This window comes from Callithrix jacchus, chromosome 12, assembly GCF_049354715.1.
Source record: "Callithrix jacchus isolate 240 chromosome 12, calJac240_pri, whole genome shotgun sequence".
Lineage (NCBI taxonomy): Eukaryota > Metazoa > Chordata > Mammalia > Primates > Cebidae > Callithrix > Callithrix jacchus.
In genome coordinates, this window is record NC_133513.1 from 115,155,902 (window position 1) to 115,179,988 (window position 24,087).

The window sequence follows — 24,087 nt, forward strand, 5'->3', positions numbered from 1 at the left end:
AGGGTTTCAAATTTTGGATGAGTAGGGTTTACCCTACCTTTTCTCTGTAATGTTTTGTTAAAAATTGAATTTTATGACCTTTCTTTTTTGGTTCATGCCTGCTTTGATCAAGATATAAGGGTTGAAGAACAGCAGCAAGGCCACGTGCTGAACTGTCTACGACGGCTAATCTCATCAACTCCTATCAGCTGTGGCCAGCAGCTTGCCCAGTTCACCGCTCCTGAAGAGGCAGCTGAAGTTGCTGACCTTCCTTCTGGCGCTAAGGTCACACACCTAGCGGTGCTTCTAGGACTTGAACTTTGTCTGGTTTGCCTTTCAAGTACTTAGTAAGTTAAAAGAAAAAGAAACAATGTTTGGGAGAAACATTGTTTCTTTTTAATTTACTAAGTAGGTTAATAAAAGGATGCAGGTGCTTGCTGGTGGAATGTGGTCAGAAGGTTCTCCAGGTCTGATGTCAGCGCTCCTCACTCACTGTTGTCCACAGGGCACAGGTGGACTGCTGCCGGCCATGCACGTGAGAGCTGGTCAGGGTAAGATGCACGACCTTCCATTAAGTATGTCATTTCCACCTCACTTTTTCCCTTTTCCTTTGGCACCAAAAATGTCTTCGGAGAAACATCTTCACAAAGCCCCATGCTCTTTCCCCTATATCGTGTAGCCCTAATGGCACTCCCAGGAATAAGGCAGGAGTTTTAGTGTATGCATTCCAGCCCATTCTAGCTGCTAAGAGCGGACTGTGTTTCCTTCCTTTCTGCCTTCCTTTTCTATGTTCCAGATGCTGAAGTGGCCAGATAAGCAGCCTGCAGATAAGTGAGGTCCACAATTCATCACACACCGATAATGCTGACATGTAACAGTTTCCATATCTTTACAGAGGCAATAAATGGGTAAGAGAAACGAATAACACTCATTAGAATGAGGCCAAACTCGTCTCCAGATTTTCCCTTTAAACTTCATTCCTCTCATTCCAACTTTCCCAGCAGAATCATGAGTGACTTTATCAGAAATACTGAATACTTCAGGCATATCCGTCAGCAGCTGTAGATGCAGAAGCCTCCCTTGTATACGGTTGACCACACACTGATTGTTTTCCTGGCTTTCTTAGTAAAATAACAAATGGAATAATATTACGAATTGCCAAGTGGCTCAAGAACAGGCAGAAGCCAGGAAGACTGGAAGTAGTCATTGTTACTTTCTGCAGGCGCCGCCCTTCACGCTGGCACAGAACTCCCATGACCGCCGCCTCCTCCCAGTCTCGCACTACCACAAGCTCTGCCCAAGGGAGTCAGCAACCAATTTTTGGCCAAGCAAGTCCAGACTAACCGCCTCATATCTAAATAAAATGCCTCCACTGAAATTCTGTGTGATCTATGGATTGAGACATTGACATGCAGCTTTGGTTAGAAGTAGGCTGGAAAAAAACCCTAGTAATCAGCCAGGTAAAGTGGCTCACGCCTGTAATCCCAGCCACTTTGGGAGGCCAAGGAGGGCAGATCATCTGAGGTCAGGAGTTCGAGACCAGCCTGACCAACATGGAGGAATCCCATGTCTACTAAAAATACAAAAATTGACCCGGTGCGGTGGTATGTGCCTGTAGTCCCAGCTACTCAGGAGGCTGAGGCAGAAGAATTTCTTGAACCCAGGAGGTGGAGGTCGCAGTGAGCTGAGATTGCGCCATTGCCCTCCAGCCTGGGCAACAAGAGTGAAACTCCATCACACAAAAAAAGGGAAAAACCCTAGTAATCAAAATTGCTCTTAAAAAATGTAATAAAGGAATAAAACAACTCCAAAAAGCAGAGCCATAAATCTACCAATCTGTCTTGTGGGCTGATTTAATCATCTGTATTATCCACCAGCTGTGCGTTAAACAGTATAAGGGAGACATTATGATGAGTATTTATTTTTTCCCACTTTTCTTTTGCAGTTAGGTCTCTGAGGATTTTTGAGTAGACTTCTTTTATGAGAGGTATTAACACCCTATAGATGCAGATATTGTTATTGATAAAGTTTTTTATTTGGGTAAAATAAACATGCAACTAGAAAACTAGAAACCAGGAAGAAAATTTAAGATGCGATATTTGAAAATGGAAACAAAAAAACAGGAATCAGCCAGGCATGGTGGCTCATGCCTGTAATCCCAGCGCATTGGGAGGCCAAGGTGGGTTGATCACGAGGCCAAGAGATCGAGACCATCCTGGCCAACATGGTAAAACCCCATCTCTATTAAAAATACAAGAATTAGCTGGCCATGGTGGTGCACACCTGTAGTCCCAGTTACTCGGGATGCTGAGGCAGGAGAATCGCTTGAACCCGGGAGGCGAAGGTTGCAGTGAGCCGAGATCGCACCATTGCACTCCAGCACAGGCAAGAGGAAAAAAAACCACAAAAGCAGGAGTCCTGTATAAATATTTCTGAATTAATCTTTTAGTCATTCAAATTGTTCTTTAAGAAAGCAGCATTTCTCTGCATAGCTTAACTGTAAATCTGAATGGGACAGTTATCTTAGGAACCTGACAGTAATGAGCTGCTGCTACAAAGGCACATAGGCGTAGCGGCACTTAAGTGAAAGGTGGGACTAGATCGCGCCAAAGAAATTACCACATACGATGAGAAACTGCCAAGTGTCAACAGGTGTTGCCCCCAAATGATCCACTGTCATAGTTCCAGCGTTTTACCGCATAGAAACTTAAAAGAGTATCAAAGTATTACACATTTTATTTTTTTGAGACTGAGTCTCTCTCTGTGGCCCAGGCTGGAGTGCAGCGGCATGATCTCAGCTCACTGCAACCTCCGCCTCCCGGGTTCAAGCAACTCTCCTGTCTCTGCCTCCTGAGTAGCTGGAATTATAGATGCGCACCACCTTGCCCGGCTGATATTTGTATTTTTAGTAGAGACAGGTTGGCCAGGCTGGTCTCGAACTCCTGACTTCAGGTGATCCACTTGCCTTGGCCTCCCAAAGTGCTGGGATTACAGGTGTGAGTCACCTTGCCCGGCTGCATTTCAGTTTTTTAAATTGCCGTACTGCAGCACTGTCCTGTAGAACATACGGTGGTGAAAGAAAGGTTCTGCACTGACACCATCCAATGTGGGCACTGTTGGGGTGGCCATGTGTACTCACGGAGATAATATCGCCTGTGAATGTGACCTTATTTGGAATTAGGGTCTTTGCAGATGTATTGAGGTCATGCTGGATTAGGGTGGACTCTAAATCCAGTATGACTGGTGTCCTTAAAAGATGAGATGGTGACACAGAAGCCCAGGCGGGGGAGATGGTCATGGGAAGACCAAGGTCTGCCGGCAGCCAACAGCAGCCACAGCGAGGCGAGCATGGTTGTGCTGACATGCTAATTTCAGACTGCTAGTCACCAGAACTGAGAATCAGTTCCTGTTGTTTTAAACCACATAGGTTGTGGTGAATTTCATACCTAAAGTCTTATCTTGAATCCCTTTGGGTTAAAAAAACTCTATTCCCTAATTTATCTTGTGAGAATCCAGCCTTTTTGCTTAACATGAGATTTATTTTACTTTCTGAGAAAGGAATCCACCATACTTTGATTTAGATAACCACATGGTCTGGAACTCCATTTGTGAAAATTAAATTTTATGATTCATAATGCCAATGTTTTGCCTCTGCTTTCTACATATTCACAGCAGGTGAAATGTGTTCAGGAATTGAAAAGATGAAAACATTTGTCTTTTAAGTAATGACCACCAAGAGCCACTGCAGATACAAACAGGTTTATTTTTTCCATTCAAGCTTTATCAAATAGCTTGTTCAAAAAGCATGTACAAGAGCAAAAAATACCGCATGCAATCAGACTTGCTTTGCCTTATAGTCACTGGTTTCCTTTTAGAAAAGAATGTGCACTTGAATAACTTCTAATCCAAACATTTTCCAACTGTTTTTATTTCAAGTTAGCAATGACGGGTACATTATAGTTAACTGTTCATCATACTCCTCATCTTTATTCATATTCAATAACATAAAGCCTATAAAATCAAACCATATACTGTTCAGAAATCTGAAAAGGTTCTTTTACATAATAGACTCTGACATGTTAAGAGACTACACACAACAAATATTTACAAAATGAACGGAAAACAGGATAAAGCTATTTAAAAGTGAACGTAGCAATATTTCTTATCTAAATAATTTTAATCAAATGAACAATATATTTCTCTGATAGCTTCTATCTTTTAGAATACAAAAAAGTGCTCAGATTACCTTTAAAAAAATAACAAAAATCTCTTAGAACAGAAATAATTTAAATAAAGATGGTAGCATGGGGAATCAAAATTACATCTTTGATCCCAAAACACGAAGGTAGGTGTGAATGTATTTGAAATCAGAAGGGGGCACAATACTAAAGCTTCCTGCATTAGAAAGAAACTGTCTTTGCAAAGTTCTTGCGTCTCTCTCTGAAAGCCACGAGCATGCAATCGGATCTCTCAGCTAGACGGCTTGTCAAGCACCGAGGCCGGGGCACTTTCCTTGACTCTGCTTTTTTAGCCCACTATCAATATTCACTCAGCTGGGGCTCAGAAGGACAAACTGGCATCCTTTTAAGACGCTGACTACTAGGATCGATACACTACTCTCAAACAAACAAACAAACAAACATAATGTGTGAATACAGCAGCCAAGTAGAAGGATCTCCAAGTCCAAGTCACTCTGAGGCTTTGCTGGAGTCAACCTACAACGCCCCCCTCAGGGAAAGCTCAATGATTTACAGACAGGACTCATTCTCCTCTGAAAGTGAATTCTGCAGAAGAAACCAGAGTTGGGGGAAGATGTTGGAGTCGAGTTTTCTCTTCATTTGATATGCAAGCGCTGTGATCTTTATGAATAGCATGTTACATGCTAATCACAAAGACAAAAGGAGGAAGGACACAGCTGGTGACACCAACTTGGACATCCAAACGCTAAGGGGGCCAAGTACGGGCCCTGCCCTGCTTATTTTAATAATGCTGAGATTACCTACCACACTTCTGAAGGCTTATTTTGAAATTGATTTCAAATTTCAGACATGTCCATAATTTACTGTTGAGGAAATAAAACGGCATGTAGAAGATAATTCTATTTATATTAAAATTGCATAGGTATGTGTGTACACATACATAACAGTTCTTTTCTTCTTCTGAGTGTAATTGGGTTTTAGGTTATTTTTACTTTTTATTTATACTTTTTCTTAATGTTCTAACGGCTTACACTGAGTATCACTTTTGTTATAAAATAATCATAAAATGAAGCTCTTTTCATCTTAGAGGAAAAAGAAAAAAAAAGCTCTACAGATTCTGAAGGCAGTTCCAAGTAAGAGTCTCTCAAAGGCTCTTAAGAGACTATTTTGCAGGTCAAAATCCCAGAAAAATGTAAAATCTTGTGGTCAGAGAAAATGGCTTTGCTCACTACTCTAGCCCAGGTAGCAAAGTACTCAGCACCCGACAGCTGTGACAGACACACTCTGAACGAAGAAATACGGCTGACAAGGATGCTGAGTTTCTAGAGATTTCATTTTTAAAATCACTGCCATATGATCCTTTTTATTCTAGTTAGCTGAGGGTATTTTCTAATTAATGTTCGGTCGAAATTCAGCACATTTTAGAGAAAAGTTTAAAATCAGCAGTGGGATTCATACTACTGTGTTTTATAATGTGGCTTTTAAAAAAGGAGGAATCAAAACAGGAAAATGGGCAAAATGGGGCTGAAAAAGGGCTTGCTGGCCAGACAGCTGGAAGCAGAAGAGGGGATCAGCGGATGAAGAGGGCACAAGAAAATAATCTTCCTCTGTCCTTCATCCTGTTTCCCACACAGTTCGACTATAGCTAAGAATGGACATGTCCGATTCTCCTCCTGCACCCAGCACAGTACCTGCCACCTCAGAAGGTGGGCAAAGGACTCAACAAGAGAGAGGGAAGGAAGGAGCTGGCTTCTGCTCTGAGTTACTAAGGGTGGTAGAAGCCACCCTGACTCTGACTCTCAAGTCAAAGGGCAAGAAAAGGATTGTTCTCGCTCTTGTCCTGGACCAGAGGTCAGAACGATTCCTTCTGTAACAGTAATCACAGATTAACTAATTTCCACTAATGACCAAAGACACATGTCCTGAGCTGCAAGATAAAAGTCAGTGCCTGTTTCCTTTGGATGAGGCTTAGATCAAGACAGAAACCAACATTTTTCTTTAAATAATTCAATTTCTTACATTTTTAGAGATAAAGCAAATAATGCAGCTAGAGCAATTCGGTATTTTATTGTCCCAAATGGGAGGTTTTTAGAGTAAAAGGGAGTTACTACATTCTAGGGGGGGAAAACCATGCCAAGACAACTGACATGAACAGGACTGTCCTGAGCAAATGACGCCTGATGCTAACACAAGATCCTTGTAAGTGTTTGATCTTCAGGTTCTCTATAAACTACATAACGTTTGGCAGCAATTTAATATTGAACACTGAGTAACAGCACACAGTTCTGTTCTTGAGAAGACGTGTTTTCTAAGTGATGAAACGAACTTTCCACCTTCCCCATACTTAAGGTTCCCCAGCACAAGGTAACGTTTGAAATGGGCCTGAGAAACAGTCTGTTTTCATTTCTCTAACAGAACCAAAAAAACACACAACTGTGATTCAGTTACTTAGATTCACTTCTTCATTTTACAAAATATAAACAGGAGAATTTGAGCATATCCTGCTCTAGAAAGAAACCTCCAAAATGATAAACCCCAGTTATGGGGGCTAGGTCACAACAGTTTTAAAATCTTTGTATTAACCATGAGATTCTCACAGATACATTGCCACAAAATATTTTTTAAAAGCCATAGTCAAAATAAAAAATGTCTAATTTGTGGGTGGTGACAGTTATTTCCCCACAGGTACTGAATATATATCCAGGCACAAATCACCAGCACAACACAGGAACTCCCCGGCAGAGGCGACAGGTCAGTTTCTGAACAGCAGCATCCGCTCGGAACATTTCTGCCCCACCAGGCTTGCATACTGCAGAACAGCGGCCTCCTCACTTGGGTCTTTCTGATGTTTCTTATAAACACCGTAAGGCATAATGGCTCTCTTGTGAAACACCTGCACTCGATCAGGTTCTGTACTGCGATCTTCATCCACTGCAATTAAAAAAAATACTGATTTTTAAAACATCACATATCAAGCTTTCCATTTCCTTTTTACTTTTTTTTTTTTTTGAAACAGAGTCTTTCTCTGTTACCCAGGCTGGAGTACAGTGGCACCATCTCACCTCACTGCAACCTCCGTCTCTCAGGTTCAAGTGAGTCTCCTGCCTCAGCCTCCCAAGTAGCTGGGATTACAGGTGTGCGCCACCACACCCAGCTAATTTTTGTATTTTTAGTAGAGATGGGGTTTCACTATGTTGGCCAGGCTTGTCTCGAACTCCTGCCCTCAAGTAATCCACCCGCCTTGGCCTCCCAAAGTGCTGGGATCACAGGTGTGAGTCACTACTGCACCCAGTCTTTTTTTTTTTTTTTTTTTTTTTTTTGAGACAGAGTCTTGCTCTGTTGCCCAGGCTAGAGTGCAGTGACATGATCTCAGCTCACTGAATCCTCCACCTCCCAGGTTCAAGTGATTCTCCTGCCTCAGCCTCCCAAGTAGCTGGGACTACACACAGGTGTGCACCACTATGCCTGGCTAATATTTTTAATTTTATTTTTTATTTTTTTTTAGTAGAGACGGAGTTTCACCATGTTGGTCAGGCTGGTCTTGAACTCCTGACCTCGTGATCCACCTGCCTCGGATTCTCAAAGTGCTGGGATTACAGGTGTGAGCCACCACGCTCAGCCTAGCCTTCATGTCTTAATTTAAAAATTTTTAACTTAAAACATAAATATGTATTAAGATGTCTTTGATCAGTATGTTCCAATAAGGGTGGGCAGCATTAACATTAACACAAACTTGAGTGTGTTAGCAATTAAGTAACAACTACCATGCTGAAGGTGATAAAGACCTTCCAGGATGACAGCTGAAATCAAGCAGAGACAAAGAAGTAGGTGAATTAAAACACTGGTCTCTTGCACCTATATTATTTTCTGGCACATGATAAAGTTTACAACTCTCCACATCATTCCTGCATCTGACCTAAGTCTGTTTTGCCTCTCCCTGTACCAACATGTTATCTGAAGTTTTAATCTCTGCAGTGAAGCTTTTGGCTGACTCCACAGTTGTGACTGACGAGGTCTGGACAATGCACACACCCAGTCTTAGGTAGGAGGGCAGATTCTTACAGCTTTCATGGAGGATGAGGAAGAGACTGTTGGTGGCTGCCACTATCTGGCCTTCTCCTCTTTCACATAAAACCAGCCCTGGTTTTCTTCAGGGCACACCGGTCACCCAGACGAAAGTCTGTTTCCCAGCCTTCCTGTGGCTGGGTGTGGCCACATGACCAAGCTCTGGCCAATGGGATACAAGTGAAAGTGTTTTGCGGAAGTTTCCGGGCATCTTTTGCAACGGATAGCTGACCTGTGCCTTTTGCCGCTTTCATTTTCAACTTTTCCTTCATTCTGTTGCCTGGAACGTGGACATCATGGCAGGATCCCTACCCTCTACCTGGAGTTTCAGGCTAAGAGTTTACTTTCAGTTCAGCCAAAACAAAAGCTAGAAAAAACCTGGGCAACTGAGGACTTCAGGAAACAAAACTGCCACACCAGCTCTGGGCTGCTTATGTCTAGATATTTACATTACAAATAAACCATTTTGTTTAAGCCAATATTATCTTTAGGTTTCTATTACTGGCAGTCGCTCCTAATCCTAAGGAGTAGAGAATAATGTTACAGCATCTACTAAAATGTACAAAGCTTTTTATCACTGACTCAGCCAGTCTACTTCTAAGAACAATTCTACAGCAGTGGTTCTCAAGCCTGACTACATATTGCAATCATCTGAGATTTTGAAAAATACCAAAGCCTGATCCCCTCCCCAGAGACCCTAATTTAAAAACTGGTCTGAGTGGGACCTGAGCTACAGTATTTCCTTAAGTTTTTTAAGGCTGGTTGGGAACCACTGTCTTAAGAAACACCCACATAAGTATTTCCATGCATGTAAGAGGCTGTTTATGGCAACACTCTCTAATACTAGAAACTGGAAACAGCCTGAATGTCCATCGATGGAGAAGCAGGTAAAGAGTTAAGGTATATCCACAGAATGAAACGTTATACACACTGTTAAAAAGACAATGGGAGACAGACTGTCAAGAGAAAGGAAAAAGTAGGCACAGTATAAAAAATATACATATAGGAAAAAAAAATGTGTATGTCAGCCTGTTAACAGAACATATTGCTAAGCCTTCCCTTTGCTCAGAATTACCCTCTTCCCCATAGCACCAGACAGCTTAAACTCTATTACACTGATCACTTTCAGAGGGTCTCCCTGGTCCCCCATAAAATAGGAAGAAACTCATTCTAATCCTCCTTCATCTTTCTTCACAGCACTTACTGCCACCTGACACATGTATTTACTGCCTATTTCCCTTTCCATTAGGAATAAAATGACATAAGAAGAAATATTTCAACTGTGTTGCCTGCTAATATTTCCCCAGTGCCTAGAACACTACCTGGCACACAGTAGAGGCTCCATAAATATTTGCTGAATCAATCTCTGGGAGTAGAATTATTATAGACTTTACACTGGAACACACACACACACACGCACACACACAATTTTTTTATATTCTCTAAGACTTTCGTAATCTAAAAAATAGTTGTTTTTAAAGGTTGATTTAAGCATTTTATTTCTTTTCTAAGTTTGAATCTCCTGAAAATGAAAACAGAAATGCCAGTTGCCTTTTCTATAAATCAACAGGATTGTTTTAGGAGATGTCTTAGTCTTCCAGCTATAAACCCCTATACCTAGTTCTCAAAGCCAGTGATCAACTTTTTACAGCAGATTCACTACAAATTTAACCAAACATTCTACTGGATGTCCACTTCATACAAGGCTCTATGCTTTGAAAACTTGTTACATTACATCCCTTATTATTTTGTAATCGTAGCAACAATATTAAAAGTTTATTCTTCCTCAACAGTCATTGCTTTCTCTAAAAAGATATCAATTAATTAATTAATGAGGAGAAATCATCCAAGCTCAATTTCAGATTGAGCAGGCATAACACTATTCTTCTGATATCTAACTGAGTGTTTCCACTATATGAATTTATTTCAGAGGCTAGCTGATCTCAATCATCTTAGAGAATGTGGCATCCCCCAAATGACTACATTCTATACCTGTTGAGAGGTTTGCATCAGGAGATGCAAGCTAACCACGTGCTATTAGCCAAAAAGAAGTTCTACACTGGCAGAGAAGACCACACTCTTTCATTGAGAACCCGCTTGGGAAGGCATAGAAGGGTGAGGAGAAAGGAACACCCAGGATGCCAGCCAGAGGGCCTTCACATCCACAGAGCTGAATGCCAATGTCGTTTCCTATTTTCAATTTGTCCAGGGACATATTCAAAGGGGATCAAGATGAAGCTAGACATAAACTGTCAAGAGAAGGAACCTCCTCAATATCGCTGTTTCATCCTGTGCCTGCTTTGCCCTCAGCTATGTTCCTCGCCCTCCACCTGTTCTGCTCTGTATTGCAGGAGGCTGGTTCCTGCAGGCTCAGCTGGTCTCTGACTGGGTTCAGCCAGTAGCAAGGGGCTGGAGCTGGGGGAGAGAGAAGCAAGGGCATTTTCACCCCAAACCTCTCCTCTCTCTTCTGTGGCTCTGCTTTTTGGAAGGTGGTCTAGCTGCTCTTCAAGTTGTCAGTTCTGGGTAGCCCTGACCCCTCAACCCCATTTCCTCCTCAGCCCAGGGTGGCAGTAGCTTCCTGCTATTGCTAATCTCTGGGTCACCTTTCTGTGCCTCACTTGGCTCTCAGCAACACCACTGCCTGTTATCGCCAACTCCCTGCATTAATTTTTCTCTGCTGTAAATACTTGAAGTGGTTTGCATGTTCCTGGTTAGATCCTGATACACATATGAATTTCAAAATATGTGTTGTTTCTTATGAATTACTCTAACCAACCAAAGGGGAAAGTCCACATAGTTTGAAACAATTAAATATTTAACATGCACCAGGTTATGACATCCCTTACCAGGATAAATGACAAAGGAAGAGGCAGCACCTGGGTTCCTGCTGTCCATTTTGGACATTTTAATGTGTACATATTGCAACATGAAGAACAATCTCCACCATCTAAATGCTTCTAGCAGGAAAAAGGCAGATTCGAGCATGTTTAGAGTCTAATACAAATAAAAAAGTGAAGGTTGGTGAGATCAGCAAGTGAAAAAAACGGCAAGAACAGAGGCAAAACAAAATTTTCTAAATCTAAAACCTTGAATTTTTTAAATTGGAATTTTAAAGCATGTTTATATTTAACTATCTAGAACGATGCTTAACAGTTTAAATCTTTATCCTAAAATATTTGGGGACAGACATACTTTAAGATACCAATCAATGAAACACCCTAGCAAATAAAAATGTGAGATCTGATATGTCATTTTATCTAAAATAAAATGTCATCTTCTAATTTTTACTCTTTTCTGGTATGACATATAAAAATACGAGCTTATGAAAAAACCTACCATTATATAAAATTTACATCAATTATTTTAAAGTGTATTCCTTGTAGAGAGCAGAAATTTTGTTTCATTTGCCAAAATATATACTTCCATTCCATTTATTGAGATCACATGAAAAAGCTCTCAAATTACAACTGTCATATTTTTTGGAAACACTACAATATCTACGCTTCAACCACTGAATTCCAGACTGGCTTAATGATACCACTTATGTTTATCTGTTAACAAATGTATCTAATTAAGTCTCCTACATTCTAAATTAATTTACGGCATTCTCATAGAGCTATGACACAGAAATCAATCAAGTTCAATATACATATATTTTAACTCCAAACACTTTTGAGGCCTAGAATTGTTCTGGATCAAAGTTGTCAAATGCATAATAAATAAAGTATCTTATAAAGTAGGTATCAAGATTCACCTTTTAATGTCATACATAATTATAAAAGAGTGATACTAATGAATTCTAAAATCCTCTCATCCTCTTTGATGTTAATGAATCCAAGTTCAGTGTTAATGAAATCCAAATATATTTAGTCTTAGTGTTCAAATCCTTCAGAAACGGGTAGAATTGCTGTTATTGTTGTTTAATATTGCAAGTAATGTGGTGCTAATTCTATCACCAACTCACAGATTATGCTGAAACGTAATGGAAACTTTTAAATTAATTTACTAAAAAAAGACTTAATTTTGTCAACTGCCCCAAATTCTGTAGTTTTCCCATCAACACACTCTGACTATAAAAATGCCACAGAAACATCTAATAATATGTGTTATCAGCATCTGTCAAGCTCCTGCGCATACATTCCTTCAAACCTAACTACTTCCCTAGGTTAATGTTAATAATACCCAACACACCAGGTTCTAACATTTCACAAACTCCTCAGTACTCAGGTAAGATTATATCTAATTCTGTAGTTACATCAATTCAAACTTAATTTGTATATTCTGTCAGAAGCAATTTATTCAATCCAGAAGGTATACTGAGATATATAAGCAAATAAAAACATTTAGTTTCTCTTTAAAAATTAATACTACAGCCTATCTTTTCGCACCTAAGAAAACTTTCAATTGTAACTCAAATTTAGAATTCTCCCTGCCCAAAGAAATCAAGCAACAACTGCAGTGCCTTAGAAACAGGGAACACAGACCAACAAGACACACAGTGACAGAAACAAAGGAAAGAAACACTATACATTTTTAAAAACTCAATCTACCAAACTGAATGAACTCAAAATTGTCTTGGAATTAGTTATCAATTAATTAATGACTATTCAATAATAATGACATTAATTTTTAATTTTACATCATTTTTAGTCATCAAAGTAATCCCTGTTGTAAAATTCAAATAACACAGAAATAAACAAAGTAGAGTGATGTCCGCCCCCATGTAGAAGCCTCGTTTCTACAGTTCCTCTTCCCCTCAACACACCTCCATCTGAGTTACCAGCATTTTAACAATTTCATAAAGTGCATTTAAATATTCAAATATAGAGTTCTGGACCACATTCTAGCCATACCTTAAGTTAAACATCATCAAATTACCCCTTCAGTGGGTATAATATATTAACTTGAGAAACTTGAGAAAAACAAAACATATACTTCTGTCTTCTGGGCTTAACATCCTGTGGTCTTATAATCATTTAGCTATGTTCCTAAGAAAGGGAGATTCCAATTCTTAGCATATTCTACATAATTAATAATAAAACCTAAGCAAAAACATCCTATCAGATACTTCAGCCATTAACAATAAATTATGATTTATATACTAAAGGAAAAAAATGTATCCCAAATCCTTACCAAACCCTTTTATAATAATCTTTTGTTGCTTGCCTAATAAATGTCATCAGTGCTTGCAGACAAAAATCTCTACAGCTGAACCCACACAGCACAACAGGCCTTTCCTTAGGTGACCTTGAAGATAATAGAAAAATAAGCCATTTGGAGATTAAAGACCATGTGCCATTTCGTCTAAGAAAAACTCCCAGCTTACTGAGATGTCTTAGAAATATGTTTCAACTAGAACTTCTTCCACTTTTCCTGTCTCTGATGTATCACAATCTAATTTCATAAGATAAAAACCAAAGGCAATCCTGCAAACTCTCTTCTGAGATGAGTATTTGATCACTAGTGATACAAATATGCTGTCAACTCCATGAAATTCTAATCTTCCAGGAAAACTCGTGGGCAACAACTACTTGGATTTTTTTTCCCAACATTTTATTCCCGGGAGATGAACTGCGCCTCACAGGTACGTTCAAAGGACAAGAAGCTAGAGATCAAAGCTTTACTTCTCCTCCTTATGAGGACTGAACTCATTTGTTATTCTTAAAGAGACTTTATAACTTCTAGGCTTTCTAAAAGATAATCAAAGTCTATTTTCTTAACTTCATTATTTACTGCTACAGCATTATTACATAAATAAGTTACATACTCTAAGGAAGATACTTATATAAGTGGCAGATGGCTGAAGACAGCTGAGCAAAACTGATTTAATGAAAGAATTTAAAATTTTCAACAAATGTGTATGACAGAGGGAGAAATACTCTACAAAAACGCAACTCTTCAAGTTCGAAGTCAAATATGATTTAGAATATTTTAAAGTGACAAATGTTCTAATCTTTATGAGGGAGGTGACAGGAAAGGTGAGAAGAAAGGGTGAAAGGAAGCTTTTCAGTGTAAGCCAGCAAAAGGGTAAGCCAAGGAATGCAGAGCTGTCGTGATAGAAATAATGAGGCTCCTAGCTCATCCTTCAAGCCCATTTGGTGGAGGCTCAGAAATTACTTTGGGACTCCAGCTCAAAGAATTACGCATTTTCATATTCTACAAAGTAATACTGTTGTTAGTAATTTCACTCAGAATATTTTTGGTCAAAATGAAAACTAAGAAATCTCTAAGCTTGAAAAATGTCATTTAGTAACAGCTTTATTGTGATTCAATTTACATACCACGTGATTCACCCATTTAAATTATACAAACCAAGGATTTCTAGTTTATTCGCAGTTGTGCAACCATCACATCTATTAGCAGTCAACATACTGAAGAACTGCCAGACTGTTTTCCAAAGTGGCTACATCATTTTAAGATTCCCAGCAGCAATACACAAAGGTGCCTGTTTCTCCAAATCCTCATTAGCACCGTCACTAGCTGCTTTCTGGATTGCAGCCTTCTTAGTGGGTGCATAGCAGTATCTTTTTGTGATTTTGATTTGCATTTCCCCAATAGCTAATGATGTTGAGCATCTTTTCATGTGCTTATTCCCCATTCATATGTCTTCTTAGAAATGTCTATTTAAGTCATTTGCCTATATTTAATTGGGTTGTCTTTTTAGTGAGTTGTTAGAGTTCCTTACATAGTCTGGTTATTAGATCCTTATTGGATGCATTATTTGGAAATACACTCTCTCATTCTGTGAATTATCTTTTCACTTTCCTGACTGGGTCTCTGAAAGGACAGAAGTTTTAAATTTTGATGAAGTCCAATTTATCTATTTTTTTCTTTTGTTGCTTGTGCTTTCTATATCATATCTAAGAAAACACTGCCTAATCCAAGCTTATTAAGATTTACTCCAATGTATATTTCTAAGAATTTTATAATTTTAGGTCTTATATTTAGGTCCAACCCATTTTGAGTTAATTTTTGTAGATGGTGTGAAATAGGGATCCAATTTCATTTTCTCTGAAAGACCCAGAACCGTTTGTTGTAAAGGCTAGATCCTTTCCCTGAATTGTCTTGGCATCCTTTTTGAAAAGTAACTGACCATAAACATGAGGGTTTATTTCTGGACTCTCAATTCTAGTCCAGATCCGTATGCCTGCCTGTATGCCAGGACCACATAGTGTTAACTTTATCATTCTTTTTAAAGATTGTTTTGGCTATCCTGGATTCCTTTAATTTCCATGTGGATTTTATGACAGTCAGTTTCTGCAGGGAACCCAGCTGGGAATTTACTAGATCACTGCTCTGAATCTGTAAATGAATTTGAGGCATACTACCATCTTAACAATATTAAGTCTCCTGATCCATGAGCATGAGATTTTTTTTTCCCACTTATTTAGATCTTCTGTACTTTCTTTTAAGAATGTTTTGTATTTTTCAGAATATAATTTTTTGCATTGCTCTGGTAAATTTATTCTGAACAATTTTATTTTGATGCTACTGTAAATGCAATTGTTGACAATTTCATTTTTAAACTGCTCATTGTTTAAGTGTGTAGGAATAAAATTGATTTCTGTGTATGTGGAACTCATTTATTGCATCTGATAGTTCTTCACATTCTTTAGAATTTTCTACGTACAAGGGCATATCATCTGCGAATACAGACAGTGTGACATCTTCCTTTCCAATCTGAATGCCTTGTATTTCATTTTCTGGCTGAAATGGCATGGCTAAAATGTAATTTTTCAAAGGAAAAAAACATCATGATATGATGTTGATTAAAAATAACTATGGCTCCTAAAAGTCACAAAACAAAATATAAAACATATAATTTATCAAGGTGATTCTAGCCACAAAAAGAACTCCAGATTATTTTTGATATTATGGATATTTGGTATCAAAGTCCTATAAAAGCTCATCAGACAAAAGCAGAAGGATAATGCAAAAATCAGGCAATTGCATGCAAAAAAAAATCACATCAACTTTATCACCTCAGCACACACACTGCTGGTAGGATCTCTACTGGCCAAGTAAAATGCTAATAAAATATCTCTTATGATGATGAATAAGGACTCTCAAACTTCTATTCTAAGTTTTGACCTCTAAATACTCATCTTAGACGCTTCCTATTTCACCATTTACCCTTACCCTAATAAAAGGCTAGGCTTAAAAACTCACAAAATATAATGAAAGAAATGTAAATTAAAACATGCTATTACAGAATTTCAAAAAAATGATAGGGAAGTTGGTTTATGTGCTAGGGCTAGGGCCAAAGAGACGTTTGCCAGCTCCGGTTGGTAGGACTGGGCCAATTCTGGCCCGTGTGGTCAAGAAATTAGTTATACACAAGGGAACTGAGCATATAAATAAACAGGCTGAGAAAAAAGGGGAGGCCAGATTTCTTTGTCAGAGAATGGAGCTACAGGTATGGAAAAGAAGAAGACTAGAACAAACTGTTGTGCTGGATTAAAATTTCAGATACGAGTGAAAAACTCATGATTTTTATACACTGATGTAGACATACAGATACACAGGTAGATATAAATGTGTGTGTAAACTCACATATATTGCCTACATCTGTCTGCTGAGAGGGCTTAGAAACAATGAAACCCCAGTAGCAATGAGCATACTTATTACTAACATCTTGTATTCCAAATATTATTCACCACGAAAAAGAACTAGGGCTGCCTAGAGAAGTGAGTGATTACAGAACTGAGGCAGAGAAAGCGTACGATGAGTCTGAAATATTTTGTGCCCTAAAGAAAGTGCTTAAAGAATGACAGGGACTTGTCAAACGAAAACATGAGTCACCCTGAAAAAGCTCCTACTGGTCAACTCTGAGACAATTTGAGCATTGTAAATAAATAATGAAAAGTAACAGTATTTATAACACATCGATTAAAACGAGATTACATAGTCCATGCCAGAGAAAGAGGACTGCTTTTCCTTATGGGAGAATACCAACTAATAAAAGTAAAAGTAGTGACAGAATTAAAAAGTCATCATTTGGCAGCCATTTCAGTAATAAGTGATGGAGGAAAGATGATCAGTAGATGTAAAAACTAACAGGTATTAGTTTGACACAACAGGATTTTTACACCATTTCAAGAGAGCTTTCTACAAAATATTTACTAATTACTTATTAACATGTACAAAGTACTTATCAGCTTTACAGTGGAGACACCTGACATATTCCACTTGACCAAGTGATAAAAATTCAAGTCACAGCAGAGAGATGAATTAACACCACACACCTGCTGAAATGATGCAGTACAAACCCAGCAACACTTCTAGGGTGTTCTCGCCAAAACTACATGACCTGAATCTAATTATGAAGAAATATTTGACGAACACAAATTAAGAACTACTCTACAAAGTGACTGGACTTTTCAAAAATATCGAGGCAATAAAAGACAAGGATATACTATGGTATTGTTCTAGACAAAAGGAGCCTAAAAGATACAACTATAAATGCAACACAAGATCCTCACTTGAACCTTGGGTCTAAAAAAAAAGAGAGAAAAGTAAAGTAACCTTGTGTATGTGTGTATGCATTTTTGTGTTATGAAGGAAGTTATAGGGAAAATCTGTAACATTTGTACAGGGTTGTGTGGATTAGATGGTAGTAATATCTCAATGCTACTGGTTTTGATGGCCACGTCTAGTAATGTAAAAAAAAAGTGTCCTTGTTTTCGGGTAATACACACTGGGATACTGAAGGACAATGATGCAATATATCAGAAACTTATTCTCAAATGGTTTAGAAGAAAATACAGAGTAAAACAGAAGAAGTGATAAGGCAAATACGGTAACATGTCAACAACTGGGAAGTCTGAGTGAAGGGTACGCATATGTTCTTCATATTATTCTTGTCATTTTTCTGTAAATTTGAAATTTAAAAATAAAAAATGCTCTGTATTGGTCTCTTTTTACACTGCTGATAAAGACATACCCAAGACTTGGCAATTTACAAAAAATAATAATAATAATAAGAGGTTTAATTGGAATTTCAGTTCCATGTGGCTGGGAAGCCTCATAATCATAGCAGAAGGCAGGGAGGAGCAAAGTCACACCTTACATGGATGGTGACAAGCAAAGAGAGCTTGTGCAGGGCAACTCTCAGTTTTAAAACTATCAGGTCTTGTGAGACCCATTCACTATCATTCACGAGAAAGACCTGCCCCCACAATTCAATCATCTCCCACTGGGTCCCTCCCACAACATGTGGGAATTATGGGAGCTCCAAGATGACATTTGGGTGGGGACACAGAGCCAAACCATATCAAAATGCTAGTGCTAAACGGTATTCTTCAGCTTCCCATCATATTCCCTCATATTTGTGTGGATTCTGAAACCCAAGCATGGCATTTGTACTTTTTTCATTGTTAAATTTTGTTCTGACATATTCCTATCATTCCAGCCTACTGAAGTATTTTCATATTCTGTTTCTTTTCTTCTGATATGTTAGGAGATCCTTACCAGTTATACAGTAACTGGAAATGTAGCTATCAAAATAAGAATAAAAGTGTTAAACAGAACAGGGTCCTGAACAAAGGACAAAGAAGGTATTACACTTAATATAAGCAAATACATGTGTAGCTAATAATTTTTTTAAATTATCAAATACACTGAATCAGTTCATCTTACGATCTATTATGTTCAGTTTGTCTATAAGTTTTTTATTTTAGATCAACAGCTTTAAATTCTACCATATTTCACAGGTCACAAAAGCTATTTATTACCATGATGGTAAATTGATAGGCAACCTCTTTAGGTCACAAAGACAAATTCCCATTTACAATGAAGGGAGTCATAATATTAATTTCCAAAGAATGAATCTGGCATTAGGTTGATATTTGATTCTTCTCAAGAGAATTAAGCTAGAGACTTCCAAAAGTACCTTTAAGTAGCAATACCTCAAAAAATTTCCTGGAGCATAAAATTAAATTAGAAACTACAGTATTAATCTTAGGGGCAAATACAAATTCACTTTTCTTACAATAGTATTGGTTTTCCTATGGAGACAGACTCTACTAGAGGAAATATAAACATATCTCATTTTGCTACACTTAGTGTAGCAGTTTATTATGTCACATTCTGGTAATTTTCCAAGTATTTCAAATTTTCTCATTATTACTACATCTGTTATGGTGATCTATGATCAGTGATCACTGATGTTAACTAATTGTTTTGGGGTGTCACAAACTGTGCCCAAGACAGCAAACTTAATTAATAAATGCTGTGTGTGTTCTGACTGCCTCACAGACCTGCCCTTCTGCTGTCTTTCTCCCTCGCCTTGGGCCTCCCCATTCCCTAAAACACAACAATATTGAAATTAGGCCAATTAATAACTTAGGCCTAAAAGGCCTCTAAGTGTCACATGTCTCACTTTAAATTAAAGGCTAGAAATGATTAAACATGTGATGAAGGCACACTGAAAGCTGACACAGGCTGATGGCTAGACCTCTTGTGTCAAACAGCTAAGTTGCAAATACAAAAGAAAAGTTTTTCAAGGAGATAAAAAGTGCTACTCTAGTGAACACATGAATGGTATGTAAAACAACCTTATTGCTGATATGGAGAAAGTCTTAATGATCTGGATAGAAGATCAAGCCAACCACAACATTCCCTTAAGCCAATGCCTAATTCAGAGCAAGGCCCTAACTCTCTTCAATTCACTAAAGGCTAAGAGAGGTAGGAACACTGCAGAAGAAAAGGTGGAAGCTAGGAGAGGTTGACTCACGAGGTTTAAGGAAAGAAGTTTATGTTACCTCCATAACATAAAAGTACAAGGTGAAGCAGCAAGTGCTGATGTAGAAGCTACAGCAAGTTACCCAGAAGATCTAGCCAAGATCATCAAGAAGGTGGCTACACTAAACAAGAGATTTTCAATGCAGATGAAACAGCATTCTACTGGAAGAAGCTGCCGTCTAGGACTTTTATAGCAGGTGACTTTAAGTTGAAGCCAATGCTCATTCACCATACCAAAAACCCAAAGGCCCTTAAGAATTGTGGCAAATTTTGTGCTTAATAAATGGAACAACAAAGCCTAGACGACAGTATATCTGCCTACAGAAGAGTTCTGTTGGCAGCATATTTTACTGAACATTTTAAGCCCACTGTCGAGACCTACTGCTCAGTTTTTCTGATTCCTTACCAAATACTGCTCATTGGCAATGTGCCTGGTCACCAGAGAGTTCTGATGGAGTTATACAAGATCAATGTTGTTTTCATGCCTGCTAACACAATAACCATTCTGAAGCCCATGGATCAAGGTGTAGTTTCAATTTTCAAGTCTTATTAGTTAAGAAATATATTTCATAAGCCTATAGCCATCACAGAAGTGATTCCTCTGATAGATCTGGGCAAAGTAAATTGAAAACCTTCTGGAAAGGATTCACCATTCTAAATGCCATTCAGAACATTTATGATTCATGGAAGGAAGTAAAAATATCAACATTAACAGACATTTGGAAGAAGTTGATTCCAAACCTCATGGATGACCTGGAGGGGTTTCAGATTTTAGTGGAGGAAGTTACTGCAGCTGTGGTCAAAAGAGTACAACAATCAGAAATAGAAGTAGAGTCTAATGATGTGACAAAATGCTGCAATCTCATGAGAAAACTTGCCTGGAGGAGGAGGTGCTTCTCATGGAAGAGCAAAGAAAGTGATTGCTTGAGACAAAATCGACTTCTGGTGAAGATAGTGTGAACATGGTTGAAATGACAACAGAAAACTTAGACTATTAGATAAACTTAGTTGATAGCAGCAGTTTGAGGGGACTTCTTGGTATTTATCCAAATGAGTTGAAAACACACATCTATACAAAAATACACACCAAAAAATGTTTACAGCAGTTTTAGTCATAATTGTGAACAAGTGGAAACAACCAATACATCCTTTAATAGGTAAACAGATAAACTCTGGTACCATATATACCTAATGAAATATTATGCAGCAATAAAAGGAAATGGAACTATCAAGCCACAAAAAGATATGGGAGAACCTTAAATGCATATAATGAAGAAAGCCAATTTGGAAAGGCTCTATGCTGTTTGTTTCCAATTTTATCACATCCTGGAAAAGGTAAAACTATGTAGACAGAAAAAGAACAGTGGTTGCCATAGGATGGAGGTGCGGAAAGGAAAGATAAACAGATGAGCACAGGGGATTTTTAGGGCAGTGAGGCTCCTCTGTATGATACATGTCATACATGTCATTGGACACCTGGTAAAACCCAGAGAATGTACAACACAAAGAACGTACCCGGCTGGGCGTGGTGGCTCACACCTGTAATCCCAGCACTTTGGGAGGCTGAGGTGGGTGGATCACTTGAGGCCAGGAGTTTGAGACCAGCCTGGTCAACACGGTGAAACCTCCACTCTACTAAAACTACAAAACTTAGCCAGGCACTGTGGCACATGCCTGTAGTCCCAGTAACTCGGGAGGCTGAGGCACGAGAATTGCTTGAACCTGGGAGGCAGACGTAGCACTGAGTTGGGATTGTGACACTGCACTCCAGCCTGGGTGACAAAGCAAGACCCTGTCTTGGGAAAATAATAAAATAAAAAGAACATATCCTAATGCAAACTATGGACCTTAGTTAATACTAATGGATCAGTATTGGCTTATCAGCTGTAACAAATGTAGCACACCAATGCCGAATGTTAATGACAGGGTTGGGGTGGGGGGTCAGGGAAGGGTGTTGGAAGGCACAGGGGAACTCTGTGCTTTCTGCTCAATTCTTCTATGAACCTAAAGCTGCTAAAAAAAAAAAAAAAAAAATCTACTAGGCCAGGCGCAGTGGCTCACACTTGTAATCCCAGCACTATGCAAGGCCAAGGCGGGCAGGTTACCCAAGGCCAGGAGTTCGTGACCAGCCTGACCGACATGGAGAAACCCCATCTCTACTAAAAATGCAACAATTAGCCAGGTGTGGTGGCACATGCTTGTAATCCCAGCAACTCGGGAGGCTGAGGCAGGAGAATCACTTGAACCTGGGAGGCAGAGATGCTGAGAGTTGAGTCTGCGCCATTACACTCCAGCCTGGGCAACATGAGTGAAACTCCATCTAAAAAAAAAAAAAACAGTCTACTAATTAAAAAAAAAAAAAAAAATAAGTCATTAACAACAGGAGAAACTGGGTGTTGAATAATACGAATGTTCTACATTATAGCTTTGCAATTTTTCTCTAAATCTACCAGTATGATAAGATGTGGCTTATTTTCATGAAGGCTGGGCACAGTGGAGTAAGGTGGGGCGTGGCTTATTTTTACCAAGGCTGAGACACTTTGCCTTGGTGTTCCAAAGTGCTGGGATTACACAGTGGCTCACGAGTATAATCCAGGATGCCAAGACAAGAGGACTGCTTGAGGCCAGGAATTTGAGACCAGCCTGGGCAACATAGCAAGACTTTGTCTCTACGGGTTCCCACGAGAGAGAGAGAGAGAGAGAGAGAGAGAGAGAGAGAGAGAGAGAGAGAGAGAGAGAGAGAGAGAGAGAGAGAGAGAGAGAGAGAGAGATTGAGGAAGTTCTTTATGTAAACAATGGGGAAGATTTTCAAGATATTCTAATTTTAATGTAAAAAGCCACAGGATATTTTTGGTACGACTTCATTATAACTACATAAGTTGTATGTCTAAATAACTGATATAATTAAAAAATATAAAACCAGTTACACAGAAAAACAGCCCAAAGCTGCCCTACTAAACTTCAAGGGTACTTACCTGTGCAGAGTGAGGGGAGGAGATGAGTATGCTACCTGCACATTGACTGGAATGTGCTACAGAACTGTGACTTTCTACATCAGATCACCACTAATAACAAGCATATAATCACTCGTGTTGCTTCTAGTAGAACTTCAGGTAAAATGCTGTCTAGAGAGTTGAAGTGCTGGAGAATAAATATGAAGCATCTGGCATAGGTGAGTACTAAAGAATGATAGTAGGAGCTGTCATTACTGTTGATCTCAAAGTAGTGCTACTTTTTTAGAACAACCAAGCACTCACACTTCTGTCAATAAGACTTTATTTAAAGAAAGTGCTTATTGCCACATTTACCATTTGCCACTGTGGGCCAAAGCTAGGTAGAAAGAATAAGGTGGTCGCTGGCAGGGCACAGCTTACTGTGTGCTCTCTGGTTCACTTCCTGCTAGAAACAGGAAGGAACTTCTGAAGGTGCAGAGTCCCCCAGGTAGCGGTGGCCACAGGCCAGGACCTACCCCTCAATGAGAAGTCAACGCTGAGGGTTCATCCACCTTTCAGTACAAATATATGGTCAAAGAGGCAGCAGAAAAAATTTCTGCCAGACTCTCAAAGAAAATACACAAGAAACACAATAAGCTCAATTCCAGTGCAGTGCTTCTCAGCCCTGGCTGCATATTCAAATCGCAGGGAGGTTTAAAATATGCTGATGTTCAGGATATACTGCAGAATCATCAGACTATGTGAGTGGGGCCTAGAGACAGACAATGATGTGGAAAAAACTCAGCATCATGTATTCAGACATATAGAAAGCCTTTAAAAATCAATCGGTCTACAAATCTAAGGGTGTATTAACAATTTATTGCCATTTGGCTTTAAAAATAATGCTCCAGGACAAAGAATTACTAACAAACCAGGAATGAGGCAAGAAAACTCATTCATATGGGGATTTTTCACTTCTGCTCCAACTAAGGTTTCAGAATAGACAGAATGACACTCAGTCGCAAATAAGAACATACAAAATAACCTCAGTTGTCACTCTGTATCTCAGTGCAATATTCTGATTCACTATTTTGGTATTAGAAGTTAGCAAATTTCCATTTAATTTTATTTGCAATTTGATAAAGTGAATCTGTGAGGGCTAAATATCA

General features: G+C 38.9%; 1 protein-coding gene and 1 long non-coding RNA gene across 22 annotated transcripts in view; one reads left to right on the forward strand and one right to left on the reverse strand.

The window, feature by feature from the left end:
- The first annotated feature begins 121 nt into the window (after positions 1-121).
- LOC144578767 (uncharacterized) lies at positions 122-1,791 on the forward strand. Its single transcript, XR_013525164.1, has 3 exons — positions 122-530; positions 776-887; positions 984-1,791. It is a non-coding gene; the product is annotated as an uncharacterized LOC144578767 (long non-coding RNA).
- A 1,931-nt stretch (positions 1,792-3,722) lies between these two features.
- ATE1 (arginyltransferase 1) overlaps positions 3,723-24,087 on the reverse strand; it is a 158,106-nt gene continuing 137,741 nt past the window's right edge. For 17 of the 21 annotated variants that reach the window (XR_013525157.1, XM_078346685.1, XM_035269311.3 and 14 more), the window contains one exon: positions 3,723-7,109. Coding sequence is in view for 17 of the 21 variants with exons in the window: in XM_078346685.1 (XP_078202811.1) it covers positions 6,813-7,109 (297 nt within the window). In the remaining 4 variants the exon portion in view is untranslated. Of the gene's footprint in view, positions 7,110-11,089; positions 11,238-21,077; positions 22,306-24,087 lie in introns of those variants that run through there. The other 4 variants (XR_013525155.1, XR_013525156.1, XR_004732212.3 and 1 more) reach the window with 2 other exon arrangements.